Below are 22,317 nucleotides of genomic sequence, written 5' to 3' on the forward strand. Positions count from 1 at the left end.
GGTGGGGGAGCGGCAGCGGCCGGCCGTCAACCACGCCACCCACGGGGGAGCTCAGCTGGGGTCCGTCTCGGCCCGAGAGCCCGGCCGGGCCTGAAGTGCTAGGCCCCGCGCGGCCAGTATCACAACGGCACCGGGCCTCAGGCGCTAGGCAGGGAGAGGGGAGGGAGGGACAGAGAGAGGGGGAGGGAGGGGAGAAGAGAGGGGGAGAGGAGAGGGGGAGAGGGAGGGACAGAGAGAGGGGACAGACAGGGGCAGGGAGACCGCGCGGCCCAAAATTGCCCTGGCAACGCCGGGCACCCCCAGCTAGTGTTAAATAAATTAATCTGTTGTCTGACAGTGTACATTCTTCTGCCTTCCAAAGATAAGACCGGGAGCAGTACATGATATATTCCAGTAAACCGGAGCATATTGACAAGGGTTCATAGATTTACCTAGATATTGAGTTAGTAAAGGCACTTTAGTTAGTAGGGAACATGAGGTCCATTTACAGGAGTGATCAGTGACACTGAACCCAAGGAGAATAACTTAACCCAATCAGACCCAATAACAGCACATTAATCTCCATGTTATTCTGTACATATTTCCCTCCTGCCTATCTATCATTCTGTATGGCTCTCAAATTGGAGATGTTAACCCACTTTGCTCTACTTGACCCCCTCTTGCATATCCATTATTCTCTCAAAGGCAAAATACTGCAGATGCTGCAAATCTGAATTTAAAACAGAACACAGCACTCAGTCAGGCAGCATCTGTGGAGAGAGCAACATAGGGTTAACATTTCACATTGATGGCCTGGCCAGTTCTGACGAAAGGTCATCGACCTGAAATGCTAACCCTGTTTCTCTCTCCACACTCCACTACCTGACTTTGAGTGTTTCCAGCTTTTTCTGTCCATTATTCTCTTTGTGACTGCCTTAAAGCCTATTCATTACTTTGTATCTGCTTACAGTAAGAATTCTTAAAATTAAACATTATAATTTTGTATTATTTTAGCATGTGATTCAGAAATGGTTCTGATTTTTTGAAAGGGATGGAGTCTGCATTGATTTTAAACAGAAGCATAACAATTAATAGTTCTTCTGCTAACAATTTTTCTCTTATCTTTTTAGCCAGAGATAGATGGGTTCCCTCTGATCCTCAGATCATATCTGAAGGCCTCTATGCAATCGCTGTTGTCCTTAGTTTTTCACGAATCGCTTATATCCTGCCTGCAAATGAAAGCTTTGGTCCATTACAAATTTCCCTTGGAAGGACGGTGAAAGACATATTCAAATTCATGGTCATTTTTATAATGGTGTTTCTTGCTTTCATGATTGGGATGTTTATCCTGTATTCCTACTATCTTGGTGCAAAAGTGAATCCAGCCTTCACAACGTGAGTACAAATTTTGTCAATTTATTTTATATTATTATAACATAATAACACTCCCTCTAGTTTTCTCCCCTTCGTTGGTTTCCCCAGGCCACGTACCAACTGTGTCTGAGAAGGCAGGCCTAGGACCCGTTTTCATCCAATGCCACTCTAAATCAACTGCTACAAGGTGCACAAGAGTAACAGGGGGATAGGGTGAATTATCCTCCGAATTTCCAGTGAGGCCGCACCAAGCATCTACTTGCTGCATACCCACAGGGACGTGGATATAAGTGGAAACTTACCAGGGTGGGGGAATTCGTGCTGCAATGTGCCAGTGTGTCCCTTTCAACACTGCCAAATCTCTGACATTCTGATAAATCTGATTACTTAAAGAGAAAGTCTGATCAAAAGGACCCTTTACACAACATAATTGTATTTCTTTTGCTCAGCAGAAGCAAAGGCGTTTGCTGTTGGCCCCAAATGAGCTTCCCACAAAGATCTCGCGATCTCTGTGGCGAGAAGTTCGACTTTTCCGACGTTCAGTTGAGTCCAGTGTAAGTTCATGGGGATCCCCGAGTGCGAGTTGCTGTGACGTCAACAAGCTGTCTAAGCAGCCAATCACAATGCAGAATTCTCAGAGACCGGGAACAAGGAAGTGAATTAGCTCCTTTTATTCTACCTTTTTAATAATGTTCTAGAGAGCAAAACAAGGATTGGGATTCTCACATGGGGAAAAGGTAAACCTGAAATAAAGATGAACAAACTTTTGAATTTTTTTTTTAAAGTTTCTTAAAAATTGCGGGGGGGAAATTCAGTTCCTTAGTACCTCCTTTTAGCACCAGCAGATGGTGCTAACAAGGCGCTAGAGGATTATCGCCGGGGCGAGGTGAATCCAATGCCACACGCCAAATCCCGTGCCCCCCCACAGCGCCGCCGCTAACAGTTATTGCCGGGAGCCACAACGCCAGGTGGATTGTGACATCAGTGAGTGTGCAACGCTCATTGAGCGCTCAATCTGTGAAATTGATTGTCACCACCTACCTTAGCATCTGGAGTTAACAGCGACAGGGAGAGCTGGCGTGAAGCAGCAGGAAGCCGGCTCCAGGGACGTTATTTAAAGGGTTCATCAGTAATGAGTTGCAGCTGTAGGTTAGTGGAGTTTCAGTGCTTTCTTGTCAGTTTCACATAGTACAACAGTCTGATTCTGTAATTTCAAGATTATTTAGTATCAGGAGTGTTGTGGCAAATAAAAAGTAGCTACATTTATTCTTTAAAAAAATCAAACTGCTACACTTGATTACATTAATGGGGGCTGTACTGGCAGTTGAACTCGCCCTCCAGGATCTACGGCAGAGGGAGTGGAGGCAGCGAGAAAGACTGGAACATGTGCCCAGAGGGAGAAGGAGGGCCATCAGGGCTCTCAACAGGAGGCCTTTACCCTCTGAGGGTATTGTCAGAGCACTTCTCCTACCTCCAATTAAGCCAGGAGCAATGTATTAGAAGGCTCCACTTCACCAAGGAGGTGGTCACAGAATTCTGCCACCTCCTGCAACCTGACCTCCAGCCTCAAATCAGGGTGACCACAGCTCTCTCAGTGGCAGTCAAGGTCACCATCACCCTCAATTTCTTTGCCAGCGGATCCTTCCAGTCTGCAACAGGAGACATAGCTAACATCTCGCAGTTCGCCATCCATCGCTGCATCTGGGAGGTCACAGAGGCTCTCTACAATAGGAGAAGGAACTACATTCCCTTCCCGATCACCAGGGAGAAGCAGGACGAACGTGCATGTGGCTTTGCCAGGATAGTGGGATTCCCCATGGTGCAGGGTGCCATTGACTGCACCCACATGGCTTTGCGGGCACTGCATAACAATCCTGAGATCTTCCATAACCGCAAAGGCTACCACTCATTAATGTGCAGTTGGTGTGCGACCACAACTAATCCTCAATGTCAATGCCCGCTATCCTGGGTAGCAGCCACGATGCCGTCACCCTGCGCCAACATTTTTCCAGCCACCACGTCAAGCTCGAGGCTGGCTGCTCGGAGACAAGGGCTATCCGCTCTCCACCTGGCTCATGACTCCCCTCCACAACCCCAACACTCCTGCCCAGCACTCATATAATGAGAGCCACGCTGCCACCAGGAACATCATCGAGCAGACCATCGGCCTGCTGAAGCACCGTTTCCGCTGCCTTGACCGCTCAGGAGGAGCCCACCAGTACTCGCTGGAGCGGGTGTCCCATTTCGTGGTTGTCTGCTGCATGCTCCACAAGTTGGCCATCATGAGGGTCCAGCCCTTGCCACCAGGGATTGCGGGACCACCTCAGGAGGAGGAAGAGGGAGAGGAGGAGGAGGAGGAACAGGAGCGAGGGAGGAGGCAGCCACTCAATCAGCATTCTGGAAGGGCGGTCCATGACCGCCTCATCAAACTGCGGTTTGAATGATTTAAACCCCAGATCCCCGTTGCTCACCACATCCCCATCATTCCATCCCTGTCACAGGCCATATCACAGAACAAAGCTGAAATGAGACACACCACAAAATAATGCAAAGTGAATTAATAAATTTATCAAAAATCAGTGAACACATATTTACAACAAAAATATTAACTATTCACCCTTGTGCAATCCCTTAGTGCCTGTCGTTACTGTGCCTTTGCCTACTCTAGTGCTCCTTCGAAGTGTTGGCCCAGTGGCTGCAGCAGGGCTGGTGGAAGGCTGCTGAGTGTCCGTGCGGGAGACTTCAGATGGCCTTGCAGGACGCCCTAGACCAGCTCTGGGCCTGGAAGGCCCGGCTGTAGACTGCACCACCTCAGCATGGGTGGCAGCAGTCTGGGCTGGCTGGATGACAGGCAGCGACAAGGGCAATGGCGGAGTGGCAGTGGTGGGAGCAGGAATGCTGTCATCCTGAGAGAGGACAGTAGGTTCCTGCTCCACTGACCCACTGCCACTCCCCCTGGGCAGCACCTTAGCATCCAAGCAATCTGTTAGAGCACAGATCGCTGGCCTGCTGCGACACCGTGAAAGCCCCGGTAGACGGTGGTAGACCCAGCCACAATGGCAACAGTCAGAGCTTGCGTGGCATCAAGCTGAGACTGCATGAGAGCAGTCTGAGATTGGATGCCACCAACCATAGACTGCATTACAGCACTAAAACGTTACATTGCTTCTGCCTGTGCTGCAATGGAAGCTGCCAGGTCGCACATCACACGCGGCATCAGGTCTGGGTTGCCACGGTCTCTTTGGGAGTCTACCATCTGGAAATGATAGGCTCCGTGGTGTAGGCAGAGCCTTGTGCAATGTTGGAGGCGGACTCCTCCATGCTCCTTATCATTGCCGAGAGACTGCACCCTTGCCATAGCACCTATCATCTCCATGTGCATGCCCACCACCCTTCTGCTAAACACCTCCCCATTGGGGTCCTTATCTGAGCCCTGTGCAGCAGAACTTGCGTGCAAACTCTCCCTCCGAGGAGCTGACCCCCGAGCTACCCTTACCCCCTGGACTTGCTGCAGTCCACTCGTCCCCGGTGCCTCACCCTGTGCAGATTCCGCTTCTATACTAGCCTCTAAAGAACGCGTAGTGCCAGTATCTGAGCTGGTGCCTGTGGGTGAGACATGCAGTGATGCGGTGTGTTCTTCCTCCTCTTCTTCTCCCGCCTCGCTCTCTACAGTGCCCTCAGGGACAGGCTGCTCAGATGCTTGCGGATTATCTGAAAGCAGAAAGGCACAAGTGTCGGGTTAAGGTGAGGGGAGCAGGACAGGAAGGGAGAAATGTATGATTAGGTGGAAAGTGCAAAACGCTTGTGGGGTGAAGGGGAAGCGGGTTGTGAGAAGGAGTAGGGATAAACATACCGTTGTTGTCCTCAAGGGGATCAACATCGCCGGTGGCCACGGCACCCACCAGCTGTCACCCAATAATCTACAGCACTCTATTTATCAGTGCAGACAGGGGTTGGGTGTCGGCTTGTCCCCCACTGCACACTGCTGTTGTGAGCCACCTTGGTCTGCAAGAGAAAGGAAAGTTTATGAGTGAGTGTGGAGCAATGTGTTTGGGTGATGTGTCTGCCATAGTTGAATAGCTCTCATTGTGTGCAAGGTGTGAGATGGGGGTGTGGTGAGGGAACATAAAAACTGACAGTAAAAGCTTCTATAGATATGTGAAGCAAAAAAGATTGGTGAAGTCAAGCGTAGGTCACTTGCAGTCAGAATCAGGGGAATTTATAATGGGGAACAAAGAAATGGCCGACCAATTAAATACATATTTTGGTTCTGTCTTCACAAAGGAGGACACAAATAACCTCCTAGAGATGTCGGAGAACATAGGGTCCGATGAAAGGGAGGAACTGAAAGAAATCAGTATTTGTAGGGAAATGGTGTTAGGGAAATTGACGGGATTGAAGGCCGATAAATCCCTAGGGCCAGATAATCTACATCCTAGGGTACTTAAGGAAGTGGCCCTAGAAATAGTCGATGCATTGCTGATCATCTTCCAACATTCGATGGAATCTGGAACAGTACCCATGGATTGGAGGGTAGCTAATGTTACCCCACTATTCAAAAAAGGTGGTAGAGAGAAAACGGGGAATTACAGAGCGGTAAGCCTGACATCGGTAGTGGGAAAAATGCTAGAGTCCATTATAAAAGATGTAATAGCAGAGCACTTGGAAAACAGTGACAGGATCGGACAAAGTCAACATGGATTTACAAAAGGTAAATCGTGCTTGACTAATCTACTGGAATTTTTTGAGGATGTAACTGGCAAAATAGATAAGGGAGAACCAGTGGATGTGGTGTATTGGACTTTCAAAAGGCTTTCGATAAGGTCCCGCAAAAGAGATTAGTGTGTAAAGTTACGGCACATGGGATTGGGGGCAAGGTATTGACTTGGATAAAGAACTGGTTGGCAGACAGAAAGCAAAGAGTTGGAATAAACGGCTCTTTTTCCGAATGGCAGGCAGTGACTAGTGGGGTACCGCAGGGATCGGTCCTTGGACCCCAGGTATTCACAATATATATTAATGATCTAGACGAGGGAACTAGATGTAATATCTCCAAGTTTGCAGATGACACAAAGCTGGGTGGGCGTGTGTGCTGTGAGGAGGATGCCGAGAAACTCCAGGATGATTTGGACAGGTTGGGTGATTGGGCAGAAGCATGGCAGATGCAATATAACGTGGATAAATGCGAGGTTATCCACTTTGGTGTCAAAAACAGGCAGGCAGATAATTATCTGAATGGCAATAGATTGGGAGAAGGGGAAGTGCAACGAGACTTGGGTGTCCTTGTGCACCAGTCGCTGAAGGTAAGCATGCAGGTGCAGCAGGCGGTTAAGAAGGCAAATGGTATGTTGGCCTTCGTAGCGAGAGGGTTTGCGTACAGGAACAAGGATGTCTTGCTGCAGTTGTACAGGGCCTTGGTGAGACCACACCTTGAGTATTGTGTGCAGTTTTGGTCACCTTATCTGAGGAAGGATCTTCGTGCCATGGAGGGAGTTCAGCGAAGATTCTCCAGGCTGATACCTGGGATGGCAGGAATGACGTATGAGGAGAGATTAGGTCGATTGGGCTTATACTCGCTGGAGTTTAGAAGAATGAGAGGGGATCTCATTGAAACTTATAAAATTCTGACAGGACTGGACGGACTAGATGCAGGAAGGATGTTCCCGATGGTCGGGGAGTCCAGAACCAGGGGTCAGAATCTAAGGATAAGAGGTAAGCCATTTAGGACAGAAATGAGGAGGAATTTCTTCACCCAGAGAGTGGTGAACCTGTGGAATTCTCTGCCACAGAAGGCAGTAGAGGCCAATTCATTAAATATATTCAAGAAAGAGTTGGATATATTTCTTAAGGCTAAAGGGATCAAGGGATATGGGGAGAAGGCAGGGACAGGGTACTGAATTTGGATGATCAGCCATGATCTCATTGAATGGCGGAGCAGGCTCGAGGGGCCGAATGGCCTATTCCTGCTCCTATCTTCTATGTTTCTATGTTTGGGCAGTGTGTGAAGACTGTGGTTCAGATGGTGGTACATAGCATTTGTTGAAGCATTCACTCACCCTGACCACCTGAGTGAGGTCATTAAATATCTTCCTGCACTGTGTGTGGGTCCTGGGGACCACAGTGCTGCCCGAGGTGTGCTGTGCTACCTCCCTTCACATGGTTCAGAAGACTTGTGGTGAGGGCCTCCTGCCACTTGTTGGGTAGAGCACCGCCAACCGTCTCGCCACAGCGAACACCAATGCCTCCAATGCTTGACCACATAATCTGCGGGCTCTCTCCCTGGGGCGTGGATCTGCCACGAGTACAGCCGCTTCAGTCCTCCGGTTCCTTCTCCTTGTCCTGCTGCTGCTTGCTGAGGCAGCTGCACAGCCAGCAATGCTGAGAATGAGGTTCTACAGCATCACTGAACCTCCCCTTTAAGAACTAAAAAAAGCCTGTGGCAATCATGATTTGCGATTAGACTGCACCTGGTATCAGTCCACCCTTTGAATGTAATGCCAATGAGCTTGGGCTGTAAGACTTGAATTAGCGCTCCAATCATTTCTTTGAGCAGTAAGAATGAATTTTGCATGCAGTCTAAAGTATTAGCGTCTGGCACTAATTCTCCAACTTTTCTAATTTTACTGCCCATTCCTGGGCTTTAATGAATTTTTAGCCCTGTAATTTTTATTGAAATGGATAAATTTGACACGCCACAAAATTAAAATTAGTTTTTCAGGGCCATAACCTTTGTTTAGCAGTCAATACGCTGTTAAAACCCCAGTTACACCTAATCCAAAAGGGTCTAATTTTTCAAGGGGTATTTAACAGTGATATTACCGCGGAAAAGCTGAAGTTTTCGTCAGTTTCACTGATTTCCCTGATTACACTGATTGCCGGCTTGGGGGGGGGGGGGGCGTGGCGGGCGGGGGGGAGAGGGGGGCCACAGCACAGCCAGTGTCGGAGCAGTGAATGACTGACCACAACTTCAGGATTTTCGCGTTAAGATGTGCTAAATCCTGAAGTTGTGGTCAGTTTCAAAGTGGCAGTAACAGCAGTCAGAATCGGGGGAATTTATAATGGGGAGCAAAGAAATGGCAGACCAACTAAATACATATTTTGGTTCTGTCTTCACAAAGGAGGACATACATAACCTCCCAGAAATACCGCGGGACATAGGGTCTGATGAAAGGGTGGAACTGAAAGATATCAGTATTTGTAGGGAAATGGTGTTAGGAAAATTGATGGGACTGAAGGCCGATAAATCCCCAGGGCCTGATAATCTACATCCCAGGGTACTTAAGGAAGTGGCCCTAGAAATAGTAGATGCATTGCTGGTCATCTTCCAGAACTCAATAGACTCTGGAACAGTACCCATGGATTGGAGGGTAGCTAATGTTACCACACTATTCAAAAAAGGTGGCAGAGAAAAAGCAGGGAATTATCGGTAGTGGGGAAAATGCTAGAGTCCATTATAAAAGATGTAATAGCAGAGCACTTGGAAAGCAGTGACAGGATCGGACAAAGTCAACATGGATTTACAAAAGGTAAATCATGCTCGACTAATCTACTGGAATTTTTTGAGGATGTAACTGGTAAAATAGATAAGGGAGAACCAGTGGATGTGGTGTATTTGGACTTTCAGAAGGCTTTCGATAAGGTCCCGCTAAGAGGTTAGCATGCAAAATTAAGGCACATGGGATTGGGGGCAAGGTACTGACTTGGATAGAGAACTGGTTGGCGGACAGAAAGCAAAGAGTTGGAATAAACGGGTCGTTTTCCGAGTGGCAGGCAGTGACTAGTGGGGTACCGCAAGGATCGGTCCTAGGACCCCAGCTGTTCACAATATATATTAATGATCTGGACGAGGGAATTGGATGTAATGGCCCAGTAATTCCTGTCACAACGCGTGAGTACGGACAGGGTACTCACGCGTGTGCCAGGAGGAATTGCCGGTTTTCAGCATGCACAGCGCATGCGCTGAAAACCGGCATTTCCTGTCCTCTGACCCAAGGGGTTAAGAGGCTGAACGCATGCGCGGTATTGGGCAGCGCGTGCAACTTGGATTTCCTGTATTTTTACAGATTTGCGCTTGTGTAAAGGGCTCCGGTTTTTACGCATTGAAAAACCACACGTAAGTACTTAGTTTTACAGGTAAGTGGTCTTTTAGTACAATTTAGAATTTTTTTTTTTCCACAGGTTTATTATTTTTAAAGAATCTACAGTAAGGTAAGTTTAGTTTTAGACCCTATTTTTTAAAAATTTATTTTTTTCAAAAATTTGATTAATTGTTTAAAATAGTTTTTTTTAAAGTTATTCATAGTTAATTTAATTATTGGGATGCTTTTTAAAATTTTATTTAAAGTTTAAGTAGTGTTTTGGGGTGCCGTACTTTTCATGAGTTTGACAGTCTTTACTATCAAACTTATGAATGAAGTTTCCCCTCCCCTGATTGGCTGAACAGTGCTCACCTGATCCCAGCCAGCACATCGCACTAACTACGCCGCTGGGTCAGGTTAGCACAGCGCGCCGACATCAGAACCTGGCCACTGACAGGAAATCCACTGCGGGCCAGGTTTCAGATGTCGGCGCGCAGGGTGAGCGCACATCGGGGGCTTGCACGCGCGGCAAGCCCCCGACAGGAATTACTGGGCCAATATCTCCAAATTTGCAGATGACACAAAGCTGGGTGGGAGGGTATGCTGTGAGGAGGATGTCATGAAACTCCAGTACGATTTGGACAGGTTGGGTGATTGGGCAGAAACATGGCAAATGCACTATAATGTGGATAAATGTGAGGTTATCCACTTTGGTGGCAAAAACAGGAAGGCAGATTATTATTTGAATGGCAATAGATTGGGAGAAGGGGAAGTGCAAAGAGGCTTGGGTGTTCTTGTGCACCAGTCGCTGAAGGTAAGCATGCAGGTGCAGCAGGCGGTTAAGAAGGCAAATGGTATGTTGGCCTTCGTAGCAAGAGGGTTTGAGTACAAGAACAAGGATGTCTTGCTGCAGTTGTACAGGGCCTTGGTGAGACCGCACCTTGAGTATTGTGTGCAGTTTTGGTCACCTTACCCGAGGAAGGACGTTCTTGACATGGAGGGAGTGCAGCGAAGATTCACCAGGCTGATACCTGGGATGGCAGGAATGACGTACGAGGAGAGATTGTGTCAATTGGGCTTATACTCACTGGAGTTTAGAAGATTGAGAGGGGATCTCATCGAAACCTATAAAATTCTGTCAGGTCTGGACAGACTCGATGCAGAAAGGATGTTTCTGATGGCCGGGGGAGTCCAGAACCAGGGGTCATAGTCTAAGGATAAGGGGTAAGCCATTTAGGACTGAAATGAGGAGGAATTTCTTCACCCAGAGAGTGGTGAACCTGTGGAATTCTCTGCCACAGAGGGCGGTGGAGGCCAGTTCATTAAATATATTCAAGAAAGAGTTGGATATATTTCTTGAGGCTAAAGGGATCAAGGGATATGGGGAGAAGGCAGGGACAGGGTACTGAATTTGGATGATCAGCCATGATCTCATTGAATGGCGGAGCAAGCTCGAAGGGCCGAATGGCCTACTCCTGCTCCTATCTTCTATGTTTCTTTGAACGCTGTTAGTTCGCTGTTTTTGCCCACCGCAAATTCCGGGCCATAATAGGAGTGACTGGAATCTGGTTGAAATCAAATGATGATTGCAGAGTTAACCTTTAGTATGTTTTAGGAAGGACCAGGAAGGTAAGGCAGGATGTGGGGTGACATAATTTGCTGGAGGGGGTCTAGTTACAATGGAGCTGGATGCTGCAAGTGGTACTGAGTCTCTTTGGATAGAATTAAAGGACAGTAAAGGGAAAACATTTGTACGAGAAATATGTAACAGGCCAGCAAATAATCAAAGGGAGGTTGATGCAGTTTTGTGGGAGATGATGACAGATGAGAGCCAAGTCTTCAACAGTGTTCCTGGGGGGACTTCAATCTTCCTCATATTGACTGGAGTGCACAATGGGGATAGTCTGCATGCAAGTAGGAATTTATTGAAATTGTGAAGGACTCATTTCTAAAAGAGTACGTTAAAGAACCCACAAAGGGCAATGCAATATTGGATTTTAGTTTTAACGAATGAGGAGGGAGCAATAAGCAAAGTAAGGGAGCATTTATAATGTAATGACAATAATGTTCTAACGTTCAGCGTTAACATAAGGGTAGAAAACAAAAGGAAGCCAATTAAAAAACTACAGTTTAAACAGTTTTATTAAAAAGCTAAATTTTAAGCAATTTTATTCAGAAATTATTCGGCGGTTGAAGTGAATAGTATAGATGTATTTAAGGGGAGGCTATATAAACAGATGTGGGAGAAGGGAATAGAGGGTTATGCTGATAGGATAGAGTTAGAATAGGAAAGACGGGAGGAGGCTAGAGTGGAGCGTAAACGCCAGCATGGACTGGTTGGGCCGAATGGCCTGTTTCTGTGTTGGATATCCATCCTAAGTAATCCAGTGTAAAAATGATTATTGGGAATTTCTGAGCCTATTATGTATTATAACAATCAGTTCTTACCTTCTCAAATACATTTTTAATTATTAACAGTTTAACAAAGTATGCTGTCTCAATGGCATCTAATAAATTTATATCTATTGCCTTCCTCAGAGTTGAAGAAAGTTTCAAGACACTATTTTGGTCAATCTTTGGTTTGTCTGAAGTATCTTCTGTTGTCCTCAAATATGACCACAAGTTCATTGAGAACATTGGATATGTTTTATATGGAATCTACAATGTCACCATGGTGGTGGTTTTGCTCAACATGCTGATTGCCATGATCAATAGCTCATATCAGGAAATTGAGGTAGGACATACTGAGTGCTTTAATAATCTTTAAATACTTTAGTTACCATAAAAATATTGGCCTCAATTTTAACCACTCACAACTTGTGGGCCAGAAGGACCAGGAGTGCTCCCCCCCAGGCCCCTCAAGGAAGGGTTCGGCCTCCCCCAGCATCTCCCCCCAACCTTCCCGATCCCCGACCTCCCCCCATGATCCCCGACCTCCCCCCATCCTTCCCGATCCCTGACCTCCCCCCGCATCCTCCCCGATCCCCGACCTCCCCCCGTCCTTCCCGATCCCCGACTTCCCCCCATCCTTCCCGATCCCCGACCTCCCCCGTCTCTCAATCTCCCCCCGAGCCCTCCCGATTGCTGATGCTTCCTTCCCAATGCCAAGGACTGACCCAAGGGTCCCCGGCTGCGGCCTCCTGCTGCCCGCTGGCCAGGGTGTCCATTCGGCCGGCTGCCGGGAGGGAGGTGAACCTACAATGTGTTAATGGGACCCTCCCGTTAAGAGCGGCAGAGCCTCCACATCCCCAGCCTTGCAGGTTCTTTGGTCGATTTGGGCCTCCCCTGTACCCTCCCCGGCTCCTTGTTAATATTGGGGCCATTGTGTCCATCACCTTGAAGCCAACATTTTTTTTATAGCTCATTCAATGTAGGTGTGAACAGAGATTTTCTCCATTTTGCACAGTCAGTATCAAGTACTCCTAGGCCCGACAGAATTGCAAAATGCTATCTGCTCTGACCCAACAATATGCATTCACCTTCTGCTTCAGAAGAGCACCTCCAAATGCATCAATGTCATTTTGTGCCATTTCTATCATTCCTCATGGGCTATCTTTATGAAATTGCCACTTTAGTGTCAAATTGTACTAAATTGTAGGATTTATTTTGCTGCACACTAGGAACTGAACCAGTTGGTCTAATCCTGCCCAAATACATTTCATTTACAGCCATCTTGGAGAGTAGCAGTGTGTGGGCTGGATTTGAACAAGTAAATGGATAGTGTCCAAACCCGTTGCTCGCATACACGCAAAGATGAGTCTGTGTCTAATCAGGATAGCGGGCAGCAGCCGTAAATCAAGCAGCCTGGGCTTCACACCATCTCCCGGCTGCCATAATATCAGGCGGCCCAGCTGAAAGAAAATAGGTCCATAGGAAAGGGGTGGGCGCTGATCAGGGGGACGTAGTGGTGGCGATTGGGTAGAGCGGTGGTGATCGGGGGGGGTGCGATGGTGATCGGGGGGGTGCGATGGTGATCGGGGGGGTGCGATGGTGATCGGGGGGGACCGATGGTGATCAGGGGGGGGTGCGATGGTAATCGGGGGGGGGTGCGATGGTGATCGGGGTGGGTGCGATGGTGATCGGGGGGGGGTGCGATGGTGATCGGGGGGGGTGCGATGGTGATCGGGGGTGGTACGATGGTGATTGGGTGGCGGAGTGATGGTGATCAGGGGGGTGCGATGGTGATCGGGGGGGGGTGCGATGGTGATAGGGGCGGGGGTCCGATGGTGATCAGGGGGGTGCGATGGTGATCGGGGGCGAAATGATGGTGATCGGGGGGTGCGATGGTGATTGGGTGGCAGGAGCAATGGTGATCAGGGGGGTGCGATGGTGATCGGGAGGGTGCGATGGTGATCGGGAGGGTGCGATGGTGATCGGGAGGGTGCGATGGTGATCGGGGGGGTGCGATGGTGATCGGGGGCGAAACGATGGTGATCGGGGGGTGCGATGGTGATTGGGGGGTGCGATGGTGATTGGGTGGCGGAGCAATGGTGATCGGGGGGTGCGATGGTGATCGGGGGGTGTGATGGTGATCGGGGGGTGCGATGGTGATCGGGAGGGTGCGATGGTGATTGGGTGGCGGAGCAATGGTGATCGGGGGGTGCGATGGTGATTGGGTGGCGGAGCAATGGTGATCGGGGGGTGCGATGGTGATCGGGGGGTGTGATGGTGATCGGGGGGTGCGATGGTGATCGGGAGGGTGCGATGGTGATCGGGGGGGTTGCTGTAGTGTATGTACCTTTAAGAGCCCCTGTGTACTGTAATACCGGTAGTTACCACTCGGGTATATAAGCCTGTATAGCGTCTTGTATCTTTTAGTTCACCTCCAGACTTTGTTCAGTAAACACCTGTTAAACCAACTCCTGCATTCCGTGTCTCCATTAACACACGGATACAACAGTGGCGACGAATTGGAAACGGACTTACCTGCAATTCGGCAGCACCTCAAGGAGATCGATTCCTCAGACGAAGGTCGAAGAAAAAAAAAAAACTGTGGTTTCACCAGCTAGCCGGGCTGGTGGCAGGTACTGCACTAATCCTTCCTGGGCGGCGGGCTGGGGCTCGATCGGGTGGCTCTGCAGCAGGGCCGAGCAGCGAGTCGGAAGGCGGAGGCAAACAGAGACGGAGGGTGGAGCACTCGGGAGACGGCCGGCGCTGCAAAGCAGGTCGGCATTCGGACCAAGCAGAGGGAGGGAAAAGTCCCAGAGAGTCCGGCGGGAACGAGTCTCCAACTATTAAAAATATCTGTGTAAATAAAAACCGCAGAGAACAGCGTTGTCAGCAGCGGCAGCGGCGGGAAAGCGCGGGAGGCGCCATTTTTTCTCGGCAGGGAAGAAAGGAAAGCGCGGGAGGCGCCATTTTTAATTTTCAGGATGCCTAAGACTGGCAATATTACTGCTTTCGATAGTGATATTGAGGATTGGACCACATATGTGGAAAGAGTGGAGGTATATTGCACAGCGAATGAAGTAGAGGATGATAAAAAGGCATCGGTAGTTCTAAATCTGATGGGCGCAAGGACATACGGGCTGTTACGAAACTTAATCACTCCAGCCAAACCGATGGACAAGAATTTTAAGGAGATTGTTGATACCCTACAGGAGCACTTAAACCCAACACCGCTGCTGATAGCGGAACAATTCAAATTCTTCAGGAGGAATCAGCACAAGAATGAAAGTAACGCTGATTACCTCACCGAATTAAGAAAGCTGTCAAAGCACTGCCAATTCGGGGCAGGACTGGCAGATTCTCTACGAGACAAATTCGTCTGCGGTCTCCTAAGTGAAGGAACACAAAAAAAGCTACTTTCTGAGAAAGATTTGACACTGGACAAGGCTTTCAGTGTGGCTGTATCATACGAAGCAGCAGCAAGAGGAGCTGCAGAGATACAGCAAAAGCCACAGGACTTCGGCACCCATGAAATGACACGGGGTTTCGAGAGATGTTATCGCTGTGGCAGATCCACCCATGACCAGAGGGACTGCTGGTTCAAGGACAAAGCATGCAGGCAATGCGGAAAGATGGGGCACATTGCACGTGTATGCCGATCTGGAAACAAAAAATCCACTGACAGAAAAAAAATCAATAAGGAAAAGTACAGAAAGGTACAAATGATGACGGACAGTAGCTCCGAAGACCAGAAGAGCGATAGCGACTCCGAAAACAAGAGACTAAGCTGTCTCAAATTACATAATGTAATTGCCAAAGAAGATTACCAGACCATTTGGGTTACCCTCACGATAGCGGGGTCCCCAATTAAAATGGAGCTAGATACAGGATCAGCTCTGACCGTCATAAGTCGACGGGATTACGAGCGGCTATTTCCGCATATACCTTTGAAAGACACATCCATTATCTTGAAGACATATACGGGGCAGAAAGTATACCCCAGAGGGAAAATAAAGGTGCCTGTTGTATACAACGGCAAGGAAATACAGAAGTTGTATTTATACGTTCTGCAAGATGGTGGTCCACCGTTGTTGGGACGTGAATGGATCAGGAAGATACGTTTAGACTGGCACTCCATTCAGGCACTGACGGTGACCAGTAAGAAAAAAAATGATGATGACGTCATACCTGGGCGATTAAAAGAAATCTTGGCTAACGCCAAAGAAGTGTTTCAACAGGAACTAGGAAACTTGAAAGGCGTCACCGCCTCAATAAAAGTGGAAGATGCGGCAATTCCCAAGTTTTTTATGGCAAGGCCGGTGCCATACGCAATTCGTCCAGCAGTCGAGGCAGAGCTGGAGAATTTGGAAAAAGCAGGCGTGTTATCCAAGGTAGATTGGAGCGAGTGGGCAACACCCATCGTCCCGGTCATGAAGAAAACGTTGAATAATGATAAATCTGAAGAACAGAGAAAAATTTGCATCTGTGGGGACTTTAAGGTGACTGTAAACCCGATCCTTCACACGATACAGTATCCTCTTCCAAGGATAGAAGATATTTTCGCCTCACTATTCGGAGGGAAACATTTCACCAAAATTGACTTGGCACAGGCATATCTACAGATGGAGGTTGAGGAGGCCTCTAAAAAGTATCTCACGATAAACACACACAAAGGTCTGTACCAGTACAATCGACTGGTTTTCGGAGTAGCATCAGTTCCAGCTATCTGGCAAAGAGCTATGGAGCAAGTCCTGCAAGGGATTCCGGGGACTCAATGCTACCTAGACGACATCCTTGTAACAGGAGAAAGCGACAACGAGCACCTTGCCAATTTGGAGCAGGTGCTCACTAGGCTGAGAGAACGGGACCTATGAGCAAATCGCCCCAAGTGCGAATTTTTCCAGAAACAAATATCATATTGTGGCCATATAATTAACGAAGAAGGGTTGCATAAGTCACCTGAAAAAATTGAAGCGGTCATAAAAGCCCCAGCACCTGAAAATGTCTCACAATTAAGGTCGTTCCTGGGATTGATAAATTACTATCATAAATTGTTACCGAACTTGTCAACTGTTCTGCACCCTCTTAACGCACTGCTACAAACGGGAGTAATTTGGAAATGGAGCGAAGACTGTAAACGTGCCTTCCATAAATGCAAAGGCTTGATCACGTCCAAGGAAGTGTTGGCTCATTACAACCCATCACTGCCAATCAGACTGGCGTGCGATGCATCCCCTTACGGCATAGGAGCGGTATTATCGCATAGATTCCCTGATGGCTCGGAGCGGCCGATAGCTTTTGCGTCACGCTCATTGAACTCAGCTGAGCGTAACTATGCCCAGATCAACAGGGAAGCACTCAGCCTGGTGTGGGGAGTGAAGAAATTCAACCATTACCTACACGGACAAAAATTTACCTTGTTGACTGACCATCAACCCCTCGTCTCCATATTCAACCCTAAAAAGGGCGTTCCCATTATGACAGCGCAAAGGCTACAGAGGTGGTCCCTTTTCCTAGGGGCACACCAATATGACATCGAATACAAAGGATCAAAACAGCATGGGAATGCTGACGGCTTATCGCGCCTACCGTTGCCAACGGTAGAAGAGGCACCTACAGTGGATCCAGTGGAGATGTTCCACTCAACCATAGTAGAATGTCTACCAGTAACAAATTCTACCATTGAAAAGGAAACGAGAAATGACCCGACTCTCTCACGAGTCTACGATTTAACGGTGAAGGGATGGCCAGCACATGGCGAACCACTGTTGCCAGCATTCTCGCAAAGAAGAGAACAGCTGTCAGTGTGCCGAGGAACCTTGATGTGTGGATCCAGAGTGGTGATTCCACCCAAACTCCAGGATAAAGTGCTAAAGGAGCTTCACGAGGGGCATCTGGGTGGAGTGAAAATGAAGAACCTAGCCAGAGCGTTTGTGTGGTGGCCAGGTATCGATGGAGACATCGAAGAAATGACCAAGAGCTGTCTAGGATGCCAGAAGGTCCAAAACGCCCCACCACAAGCCCCTCTACATCCATGGGAGTGGCCCTCATCTCCATGGCAAAGGGTACATATCGACTTTGCTGGTCCATTTATGGACTCAATGTTCTTAATCGCGGTTGATGCACACTCCAAGTGGCCGGAGGTAATAAAGATGTCCTCCACCACCACGGAAAAAACCATCACAGTATTAAGGACCATATTTGCCAGGAATGGGCTGCCTGAACAGATCTGTTCTGATAATGGACCGCAATTTGTGTCCGAAGAATTCAGGAAGTTCTTAAAAAAACAATGGGGTTAAGCACTACACGTCTGCCCCATACCATCCCGCCACCAATGGATTAGCTGAAAGGTTTGTCCAGACCTTCAAGAAGGCCATAAAGGCCATGGGTAATGAAGACATAAATCTACAACATAAGGTAGATAACTTCTTGTTTGCATACAGGAATGCAACACGTGGTTACAAACCAAACTCCCGCCATGATGTTTTTCAATAGAAGACTAAGATGCCGGCTGGATTTGATCAAGCCAAACATCAGAAGGGACGTAGAGAACCGGCAATTTCAAGGCATGAATGAAAGGCCAACTAGAACCTTCCAGATATGTCAACAAGTTTTGGCCTGGGACTACCGTACCGAGAAATGGCAGCCTGGAACTATTTGCACATGACTAGGACCGCTGATGTATACCGTGGACATTGGTGAAAGCATAATAAGGCGCCATGCTGACCAGATCATAGAGTCATCCGAAAAGGGACAACCTACACCACAACTCTATACGCCTAATGATGAAGCAGAGATACCCATAGTATCTACCTCCAATCCGGTGATACTGGAACCAGATGAACCCGACACTGGCATTCAAGCCGAATCGACCTTGCCAAAAGAACCTACTACACCACCGAAAACTACTACACCACCGAGACGTTATCCGGACCGAGTCAGGAAGCCTCCAGAGAGACTGACTTATAATTGATTAACTGCAGCAAATGTGTAGATTATTGTTCTTGTAAACATGCTAATTAATGATTACTTAAAATGTTATGTACTAATTATCTAAAAGGGGAGGAATTGTAGTGTATGTACCTTTAAGAGCCCCTGTGTACTGTAATACCGGTAGTGACCACTCGGGTATATAAGCCTGTATAGCGTCTTGTATCTTTTAGTTCACCTCCAGACTTTGTTCAGTAAACACCTGTTAAACCAACTCCTGCATTCCATGTCTCCATTAACACACGGATACAACAGGTGCGATGGTGATCGGGGGGAGCGATGGTGATCGGGTGGGTGCGATGGTGATCGGGGGGGGTGCGATGGTGATTGGGGGCGTGCGATGGTGATCGGGTGGGTGCGATGGTGATCGGGTGGGTGCGATGGTGATCGGGGGGGGTGCGATGGTGATCGGGTGGGTGCGATGGTGATCGGGGGCGTGCAATGGTGATCGGGGGCGCGCGATGGTGATCGGGGGGGGTGCGATGGTGATCGGGGGGTGGGTGCGATGGTGATCGGGGGGTGCGATGGTGATCGGGGGGTTGCGATGGTGATCAGGGGGGTGCGATGGTGATCGGGTGATGGAGCGATGGTGATCAGGGGGGTGCAATGGTGATTGGGGCATGTGATGGTGATCGGGGGGTGCGCTGGTGATCGGGGGGTGCGCTGGTGATCGGGGAGTGCGATGGCGATCGGGTGGGTGCGATGGCGATCGGGTGGGTGCGATGGCGATCGGGTGGGTGTGCTGGTGATCGGGGGGGTGCGCTGGTGATCGGGGGGTGCGCTGGTGATCGGGGGGTGCGATGGTGATCGGGGGGGGTGTGATGGTGATCGGGGGGGTGCGATGGTGATCGGGGGGGAAGTGGTGGCAATCAAGGAGAGCTGTGGTAATTGGGAGAGCAGTGGTGGTGATTGGGCAGGGACGGAGATACAGCGATCATTGGGGGAGAGAAACATAATTTAAAATAACGTCAACAATTTTATTTTCAAATAATTTCACAAATAAACTTTTATTCGCTTCCAACAGGCCAACTGAACTTTTGAAATTAATTTTTACTGAGCTTCTTGTTGGCATTTTTTGTTATTACTGTCAATCAGATCATGTCTTTTATTTCTCTTTTCCCTTAGGATGATGCAGATGTGGAATGGAAATTTGCTCGTTCAAAGCTGTGGCTGTTTTACTTTGACCACGGGAAAACCTTACCCCCTCCGTTCAGTCTTGTGCCTACTCCAAAATCATGCATCAGCTTAACAGTAAGAATCAAAAACTGTCTCCTTGGTCTGTTCAAATGCAGAAGGAAAAGATTGAAGAAAGATGTAGAAATTGGAATGATGAATTCAAAGTCCAGGGTACGTATTTAAAGGGTTTACAAAGACTTGCATTTATATAGCGCCTTTCTCTACCTCAGGACGCCCCAATGTGTTTAACAGCCAATGAAGTAGTTTTTAAGTGTCGTCACTGTTATAATGTAGGAAATGAGGCAGCTAATTTGCGCACAGCAAGCTCCCACAAACAGCAATGAGATAATGACCACATCCTCTGTTTTTTAGTAGTTGGTTGAGGATAAATACTGGCCAGGGCACCAGGGAGAACTCCCCTGCTCGTCTTTGAAATAGTTGTGGTAAACCACTGTTATAGTTATCACTGTATATTGTTCTCACTGTTCTCACTGTCACATCACTACACGAGGTCGCCTCTTGTCGCACTGTTATACCTGGGCTGACCACCTCCGACTCCGCCCATTACCTGCCCAGGTATAAAGGTAGCTGACTGGCTAGTATTCCTCCCTGTTGGATCGGATCACCCACGAGGGTGGGCTCTGTTATTTAGCCAATAAAAACCTTCAGTTACGTTCTTAACTCGTCGCCTTTTATTGGACTAATTGATAGGCATATCAATTTTATTGACTAAATTTTAAAGATGTCTGATAATGAACAGCAACAGCAAGGAGCTCACCCAGCAGCAGAGCAACAGCAGCCTCCAGACAACGGGCCACACCAGCCGGCTTGGCTGCAAGCCTTGAAACCACCATACCTGGATCTAAACCCACAGGCACCAAACTCAGCCAACGACTTCAAACACTGGCTGGACTGCTTCGAATCGTACCTGGAGGAAGCCGTCGTCCCTCAGAGATCCAAACTAAGAGTCCTGAAAGCCCAAGCGAGCCCGAGAGTATATACACTCATCCAGGACATGACTACGTACGACGACGCCATCAACCTACTGAAACAGCAGTACCGGAGCCCGGTAAACTACATGTACACTAGGCATCTCTTAAGATCTCGCCAGCAACAGCCAGGAGAATCGATAGCTGAATTTTCACGAGCGCTGAGACAACTCGGCAGGAACTGTGACTTTAAAGCGGTGACGGCTACTGCGAACATGGAAGACAATGTCCGCGACGCCTTGGTGAGAGGCCTACGTTCCGACTACACACGGCAAAGACTGCTTGAAGCTAAGGACATAGACCTGGACAAGGCCGAAGCCCTCGCCCTCACCCTAGAGGCCACCCAGCAAGACCAGGAAGCGTTTGCCAGGTACTATTCGCGACCCTGGGACTCGGGCCCGACCCCCACCCCACCACCCTTCACAGCGCTGCCCCCGGGACCTACCTCAGCGTCTGCATCACGGATCCGACCGGGCCCGCTAGCCCCGGTACCGGCCCCGACATCAGGCAACCCCGATCGGGCCGCTGGCTGCTTCTTTTGCGGCCAGGAGAAGCATCCGAGGTCGCGCTGCCCAGCCAAAAACTCGACCTGCAAAACCTGCCTCAAGAAAGGCCACTTCTCCAAGGCCTGCAGAAGCAAATCCTCAGAAGCCAGCAGTGCCTCATGCGAACCCTGGGGGCGGCCATCTTTGTGCGGGGCAGCCGAAGCCTGCAGAGCCTCATGGGAAAACCAGGGGCGGCCATCTTTGTGCGGGGCAGCCGAAGCCTGCAGAGCCTCATGGGAAAACCAGGGGCGGCCATCTTTGTGCGGGGCAGCCGAAGCCTGCAGAGCCTCATGGGAACAGCAGGGGCGGCCATCTTTGTGCGGGGCAAACGATTTAAACAGAGCCTCATGTGAACTACGGGGGCCGCCATCTTCGCCGCCATCTTGTCATGACAACGACGCGCTCATCTACACCCTAGCTTCCGTGACCCTGGATCAAGCCCGCCCGCACCACCTGGCCAGCTCAATGATGGACATCAAAGTCAACGGCCACGCCACGACCTGCCTGTTCGACAGCGGAAGCACGGAGAGCTTCATCCACCCAGACACGGTGAGCCACTACTCCCTCCCCGTCCTGCCAACGTGCAGCCGCATCTCGATGGCATCGAGGTCGCACGCCACAGACATCAGCGGCTACTGTGTCGTGACATTGTCGGTTAAAGGGACAGAGTATAAAAATTTTAAACTCCTCGTACTCCCCCAGCTGTGCGCTGCCGTCATACTAGGGCTGGACTTCCAATCCCACCTCCAAAGTGTAACCCTAGCATACGGTGGACCCCTCCCCCCACTCACAGTCGAC

General features: G+C 49.0%; 1 protein-coding gene and 1 long non-coding RNA gene across 3 annotated transcripts in view; one reads left to right on the forward strand and one right to left on the reverse strand.

Annotated features, from left to right (window-relative positions):
• LOC147122722 (short transient receptor potential channel 3) overlaps window positions 1–22,317 on the forward strand; it is a 137,871-nt gene that overhangs the window by 92,706 nt on the left and 22,848 nt on the right. Inside the window, exons 6-8 of the mRNA XM_086009796.1 lie at window positions 1,110–1,374; window positions 11,970–12,165; window positions 19,935–20,156. Of these exons, the coding sequence (XP_085865922.1) occupies window positions 1,110–1,374; window positions 11,970–12,165; window positions 19,935–20,156 (683 nt within the window). The remainder of the gene's footprint in view (window positions 1–1,109; window positions 1,375–11,969; window positions 12,166–19,934; window positions 20,157–22,317) is intronic.
• The window catches only part of LOC147122723 (uncharacterized), a 160,355-nt gene that overhangs the window by 79,059 nt on the left and 58,979 nt on the right, over window positions 1–22,317 (reverse strand). The window contains exon 3 of one of the 2 annotated variants that reach the window (XR_015081492.1): window positions 2,377–2,557. The exons of the other annotated variant lie outside the window; for it this stretch is intronic. This is a non-coding gene — a long non-coding RNA (uncharacterized LOC147122723). Of the gene's footprint in view, window positions 1–2,376; window positions 2,558–22,317 lie in introns of those variants that run through there. 2 annotated transcript variants of the gene reach the window in all.

This window comes from Somniosus microcephalus, chromosome 2 (genome assembly GCF_052327205.1).
Source record: "Somniosus microcephalus isolate GS21.2 chromosome 2, FLI_Smic_1.0, whole genome shotgun sequence".
Classification (NCBI taxonomy): Eukaryota; Metazoa; Chordata; class Chondrichthyes; order Squaliformes; family Somniosidae; genus Somniosus; species Somniosus microcephalus.